Raw genomic sequence first — 6,753 nt, forward strand, 5'->3', positions numbered from 1 at the left:
GATGTCAATGAAATGAATTCGGTGGTAAAAGATACGCAGATAATTGGATAAAATGGGAAATTAAAGGGACTCCTGCACTCCAGGAACTTCTCCTAGTCTCCACTTGGTTATCCTCAAAGTGAACAAGAGCTTCAGTTTCAAGTTGAGTACATTTTCCATCCATGGATTGGCTTGTTTTGTTCAGTTTTACTTTGAGTGTTCGAGGTTATCTTTTCGACGTAACAGCTAAACCCACGGCTTCCTTTCTCGTAAAACCAAAACAAAAAGGCTTTCTATTCAGGTGCCTTCTGTGTGTGCACATGTGTAGTACACGCCTGGGATCAAAGCCAGCTATATAAAGTCCTTGATTCTGTGTGGGTTCAAACACATTTCAAAGCTTCAGGATCCTGAAAGGTTTCGCTCTGCTTCCTGAAGACCTGATCACCACTCCCATAAGGCCATGGCTGGCTTCGGGTTCCGGAGGCGTGGGGCACGGCTGGATCCGGCTCCCAGGACCTGGCCCTGCACCGCGCTATTTTCTCTTCTCTTCATGCCCATCTTCTCCAAAGGTGAGTGAGGCTTTTGGAGCCTGAAGCTGGAGGAGGTGCTTCTCCCACCTGGGTTTCATTGGTTTCAGCAGCCAAGGGCAGTGATTTAAAGCAAAGCCAGAAGATAGAGGTAAAACTCCAGTCTCCAGGCTTGGATAGCTCTGTGTTCCAAGGCAGACGGGGACAGCTGGCGGCAGCAAATAAGCAAAGATACAGCTCACAGCAGAGTGCCAGGCATCTTGTAAGAGCCTAATGAATACTCCTGAGTTGGTTTGGGAGACATAAGGAATTTCAGACACTTCTATAAGATTGGAAGAAAATACTGTCTAGTTAAGTGATTTAAGAGAGAAAAGATATCCACAGTCCTAAATACACTGGAGCTTAGGATGATGGTGATCCTAAGCTTTTTAAAAAAACATCGATTCAAGCAAATCATGAGAAGTTTCTTTCCTACCGGTTTCAAGGTTTTAAGGCCCTTAAATTCACTTTTATAAACTAATTTAGCCAGCTTATTTAAAATCTAAGCAAATTGTGGGAAGAAGGCCTTTTTTATTCAATTCAATGCTTTAAGGTCTTCTTAATAAATTCTATATAGTAGTTAGTTAATTATCGAAAAAATGAAAGCAGTTTGAAATTGTAAAACAAAAAAGACAGAAAGGAAGAAAGAAAGCAAGCCATCAGTCTGTTTGGCAGCAGATATTTAATTGCTGCCTGACTTACCTGTGGCCTCAGAGGCAGATTCCCCAATTCTCAGATGAAATAAAGCTCTTTAGAGCTTGATACCAGGTTTGTTACATAGTGTAAAACGATGACCGTCGCCACCAAACTTCAACTTTCTCTCTCTCTAGAACTTCTCAGTTAAGAAACCATATGGTTTGCACAAAGTAGGTGTTCAAAAGATATTTGATGATTTAATTTTCACTAGAGAAGAAATGTTCATATACATTTTCTTATTTTATGTGTTTTGAACATGCAAAGATTAAATACCCTTAGAAGTAATCAAATTTCCTTTTTCGAAAATTTATCTCAACCTGTAACTGGGATTCTCCCACGGTGCATACTGGAAAATCGCATGTGAGCAGTTTTAGTGGTGATAACTGGGAGCTCGCCTGGGGAGCGGCAGGAGATCGATCTTCTCTCGGTTCAGAGTCGATGTGATAATGGTCATTGAGCGCCCATTTGGGCAGGGTAGAATGGCTGCTCCCAGGAGTTTTCAAGCCAAAGGCAGAAGCTGGAGGAGGTGTGATTAGTGCACAAAAACTTTAATCCAGGGCAGAACTTGATTGAGTACTGCAATGGAGTTATAACAGTGCACAGAATGCTCAGAGGGCACCTCTGATAGACAGAGACGACGGTTGGGGAGGGAGACTGTGTCTCGCCAGCTGGGGCTGCTGGATTAACCATGGCGGCGGCTGCTGCTGCTGTATCTTCCTCTCTTCTGAGGATAAATATTGTCTAGTGCAGGTGCTTGGGGGAAAGGACCAATTCCTTTAGTACAAAGTGATTTATACACAGTAAGAGGTGTCCTGGAAACTCAGACTGGAGTGCTGGGTTGGGACTGGATCATGGAGGACGTTGAATGCTATTTGTTTTATTTGTTTTTGCAATCAATGGTGGGTAAGGTATCAAAGGATTTGAGCAGAATGAGTGACATGGTTCAATCCAAGTTTTGGGGGTCGCTTGTATGATTGACTGGAGAGGGGCCAGGTTAGTTACCGGAAGGTAATTAGACATGAAGCCACCATTTTTTAGATGATGTGAGCCTTTTTGTATGGAGAAAAGGCCTTTCTTATCCTGTAGAAGCCAGAGGGAAAAAGAACAAAGGAGCACGAGGGTGTTCCAGTGAAGGAGAGAGGGTGGCGGAAGAGGTGGTGGCGGTGGCCGGGGAAGCCCACAGAAGTTAACAGCAGGGTTGCCTCAGCCTAGAGAGGAAACGACCCGGTGCCCTCTGCTCTGTGGCTTCCTCCATCTAGCAGCATCCCTCACTCTATGACAAGAAGGCCAGGGAAGGCGCTGGCCGGCACAGTGGGCCAAGGCTCACCTGCTCGTGGGTGATAGCGGTACGGGGCCAGGTAAATGTGGGCAGAGGTTTTGGACATATGCTTTGAGGGATAAGGCAAGATTCTGTATCTTAAGCTCCAAAATTTCCCCTACTACTCATTGTAGTTTCTGAACTATAGTTCCTATGGTTCTAGAATAACCTTAGAATACCAGAGTTGGAAGACACTCTGATAGCGCCCAATCTAATCCCCTCTTACTGCATGGAGGGAAAATGAAGGCTCCAGGGGAGGCCTGACTTGCCCCAAATTGCATATTTCATGGAGCCAGGCCTTCTGTTTGTCGCATCAATGTTCTTCCTGCCACAACCAAATGCTGTCAAGAAACCAGTTTCTAATAAGGAAACACCTTTATGGAGAGTCGCTGGAAGACAGCAGAGAGATGGAGGGGGAGCTGCGGTGGGTGAAGAAGGGAAGGGATAGGGGAGACTGATGGGTTTGTTGAAGGGGAGGGGAGGGCTGAAGGGAGGGTGCCCGTCAAAGATATACCTTCTCTGGCCTGAGGTCTTGCCTGGGCCTGGTTGGGATGAGCATGAGTACACTGAGTTCCCTGTGGTTTTTCCATGTTAGGGATGCACGTGGCCCAGCCCGCAGTGGTGCTGGCCAGCAGCCGGGGTGTCGCCAGCTTTGTGTGTGAGTATGGATCTTCAGGCAAAGCCGCCGAGGTCCGAGTGACAGTGCTACGGCAGGCGGGCACCCAGATGACTGAAGTCTGCGCCGCAACGTACATGGTGGAGAATGAGTTGACCTTTCTAGATGATTCCACCTGCACTGGCACCTCCGTTGGAAACCAAGTGAACCTCACCATCCGAGGGCTGAGGGCCATGGACACAGGGCTCTACATCTGCAAGGTGGAGCTCATGTACCCGCCGCCCTACTATGTGGGCATGGGCAACGGAACCCAGATTTATGTCATTGGTGAGCAAAGTCGCATCACTAAACTGGCATTTTTTGCATTGCTGTCTTCTTTGCTTGAAAACAGTTTCGCTCTTTACGTTCAGGTGATTCATTTTGGGGATCATGGAAATTCTCTTTAAGAGTTCTCTGGGATACCATATGGTGGGCTTGCTTAGTATGAGTGGCCACCCAAATGGCATCCTGACTATTAAGTAAAGTGGATTGGGGAAAGTGTTTTCTACTGGCAGGTTGGGGTATTCACCCTGGGGTGATAACCATCAGGAAGTTTGGCCTTGTGCCTTTGATATGACACTCTGGGAGGTAGCCCCAAAGAGCCGGACTCCCCTGTGGGCTAACAACTCCATCTAGGGGGACGTCAGGATCTGGCAGCTTTAACCCCCTCGCTTTTTCACCGATGGGGGGAGCAGGGGTGCAGTTGGAAGAGTGTCACAGGAGGCTCTGCTTGGTCTTCTGTTGCAGACCCAGAACCGTGCCCGGAGTCTGACTTCCTCCTCTGGATCCTGGCGGCAGTCAGTTCAGGGTTGTTTTTTTACAGCTTCCTCATCACAGCTGTTTCTTTGAGCAGAATGGTGAGTGTGACATAGATAGCGCACTATTTTGGTGGGGATGCCTTTAGCAATGACAACTGACCAATGACACTGTTTAGTGTTTTTGAGATGAAGCAAGAAATGAAGAAGAGAAAGGACAGTGGTAAAGAACACACTAGAACCCTTGGCATTGGCCTTTGAGGTATCAGGATGACTAATACTATAGAGGAATGTGTTTGACATTGAATGTTTGTGTCTTCTGACAGGGTTTCAGTTTGAGTAACTGTTTGAACAACATGGGGCAGCTGTTTTGCTCCTTACCTTCATGACAATTGTACTTAAGTTAACAACCCTGAAACACAAGATTAGGTCAGGCAAAACGCTGCTGGGATCCTGGATAGATTTTACTCTCTACCTTAATGTCCCCCTACTTCCGCTGGAAGCCATCTCTCAGGGTCACCCTATTGTGCCTTCCTGCCCAAGCTGTTGCTGTCCACATCACGCCTGTCCAGGGCTCCCCCTTACCCAGTCTGCTTGACTGGGAAGTCTTGCCCTCCCTTCCCGCCTAGTAAATGCAAACTCCTGTTTTTGTTGACTACAGTTGTTGTTGGAAGAGACGGAGGTCTGGAGGTCAGGCCTCGTGTCAGAATTTCTGTCTCACCTCCCTCTCAGCCACCTCTCCCAAGGCTGGCTTCTCCCTCCCCTTCCTCTCTCCTTCCCTCTATCCCTCCCTCCACCCTCCCTTTTTCTCCCTTTCTGTCTCTCGCTCTCTCTCTGTCTTACACACAGACACACACGAACACATGCACACACACACACGCTTTTTCCTATCTCATTTGCTACAAGCTGCCACACAGACTAATAGACTAGACCTCAACTTACTGAGGTGATAAAAACTGGAAACTAGGGCAGACAAAGTCATAAAAACTATATGAGGAGCGGAGATGAGAAACACAGCTCTCAAACAGGACACCTCAGGTTTATTATCTTATCAAACTCGCAGCCCGCAGACAAGATTCAGGCAATTATCTAGGCATTTTGGGTGTTCTTTCAGAAGCTTTCTCAAAATCTCTTTCTCCTATCTTCCAGTCAGAGAAAATGGTCACTATTTTACATCAATACCATAGAGTTATTTATCTAAAATTAATTTTAATAGCTGAATCAAGAAAGTCTCCTGGGGCTTATAATTCTGTCTGTTGCGAACATCAAGACCCAATATCTGTTGAGTCCTATTATGGTTAGAAGTAGCTTCTGTATTTCTCAATACTAATTACTGTTTCTTTTTGTGTTTGGCAGCTAAAGAAAAGAAGTCCTCTTACTACAGGTGTCTATGTGAAAATGCCCCCAACAGAACCAGAATGTGAAAAGCAATTTCAGCCTTATTTTATTCCCATCAATTGAGAGACCATTATGAAGCAGAAAGACCACGTTCCAATTTTTAAGGGCTGAGGTCACTGTAACTTTTTGCTGTCCAGCTGTTTTTGTTTGTTTGTGTATCTGGGGGAGATTCATCTCTCTTTAATATAAAGCTGGATGCAGAACCCAAATTAAGTGTATTATAATTTAAAGCAAGAGAGCAGGAAAGCAGAGCGGGGATGTTTCTGTTACATGAGACCTAATTTTAGTAAAAGCATCACTTGGGAGCAATACAGGGATGCAGCCTTATGGTGTGGGATGCAGGATACAAGTTAGGGAATGGTCCAGTCCAAAGAAAGCAAAGGAAGGGGGTGAGGCACAGGGCCATATTGTACACACCTTGTATTTATATGTGAGAGTGTATAGTTGAAACGATGTTTTCAAGTTAAGTTTTTATACCGTGTTATTTTACTTACCAAATGTATAATTACATGAAGACTTTAAAAATACTCACATGGCTATATTTTAGCCAGTGACTCCAAAGGTTGTATTGTACCAATATGTATTTTTTATTTGATAGTATTTTGCATGGGGGCCACATGTGCTTTTGTGTATTTGCTGATGGTTTGAATACAAACACTATATGGCAGTGTCTTCCCACCGCGGGTTCAGGGGAAGTTTTGTGGAAGGGCTCAGGACACTAATACACCAGGTAGAACACAAGGTCACTTGCTAACTGGCTTGGAAACTGGGTGAGGTTATAGCCAAGTCTTGCAGACATCTTGGGCTGCATTGGTGTTGACACGTGCTTTGGGCTTTTATCAGCTCCTTTCAATGGTTTTCAAGGAAGCCAAAGCCGGTGGCATCTGAGTTAACTGGACAGAACACTGCTGTCGGGAAGATGGCTCATTCCAGGAGTCCTCTGGTTAGGAACCTCAAGGAGGCTCCAGTTCCACGGGGCCCCGGTTCCTTACACACGGCTAATGCCACAGACAGAAAACAGCAGCGCCCTGGAAGGGGCAGAGTAGGGTGATGAAGGTTTCTGAAAACTAACACTGTTGGTGTTTTTAAACTCAATATTTTCCATGAAAATGCAACAACATGTATAATATTTTTAATTAAATAAAAATATGTAGTAGTTGTTTTCCAGAGTTGTCTTCCACTTCCTTGTATCTGAGTATGTGTTTGAGTTTGTTTGCTTTGATTCATTCAAGAGTTGGTGGAGTCTCCAGTATTGGAATCCCTGGGAACAAATGGAAGAGACCCGAAAGGGCAGATAATGCTTCATGAGTTAGCTGTCCACCAGCCCTTGACCTGCAAGCCACTCAGGAAGGAATTCAGCCTCTGTCCTTCTGATTTCTTCTTAAC

At 45.5% G+C, this 6,753-nt stretch overlaps 1 protein-coding gene across 2 annotated transcripts; it reads left to right on the forward strand.

Annotated features, from left to right (window-relative positions):
* Nucleotides 1-278: 278 nt before the first annotated feature.
* On the forward strand, nt 279-6,546 carry CTLA4 (cytotoxic T-lymphocyte associated protein 4). 2 transcript variants are annotated; one of them, XM_014836387.3, is made up of 4 exons: nt 279-548; nt 3,155-3,502; nt 3,962-4,071; nt 5,326-6,546. In XM_014836387.3, exons 1-4 carry the CDS (start codon nt 440-442, stop codon nt 5,428-5,430), a joined length of 672 nt encoding a protein of 223 aa, XP_014691873.1. In that variant the 5' UTR covers nt 279-439; the 3' UTR covers nt 5,431-6,546. The 2 variants fall into 2 exon arrangements, with proteins under 2 accessions (XP_014691873.1, XP_014691876.1); XM_014836390.3 differs by lacking the exon at nt 3,962-4,071 and having other exon boundaries at nt 288-548; nt 5,326-5,540.
* The last annotated feature ends 207 nt before the right edge of the window (nt 6,547-6,753 follow it).

The sequence above is a fragment of the Equus asinus genome, chromosome 4 (genome assembly GCF_041296235.1).
Source record: "Equus asinus isolate D_3611 breed Donkey chromosome 4, EquAss-T2T_v2, whole genome shotgun sequence".
In the NCBI taxonomy this organism is placed as follows: domain Eukaryota; kingdom Metazoa; phylum Chordata; class Mammalia; order Perissodactyla; family Equidae; genus Equus; species Equus asinus.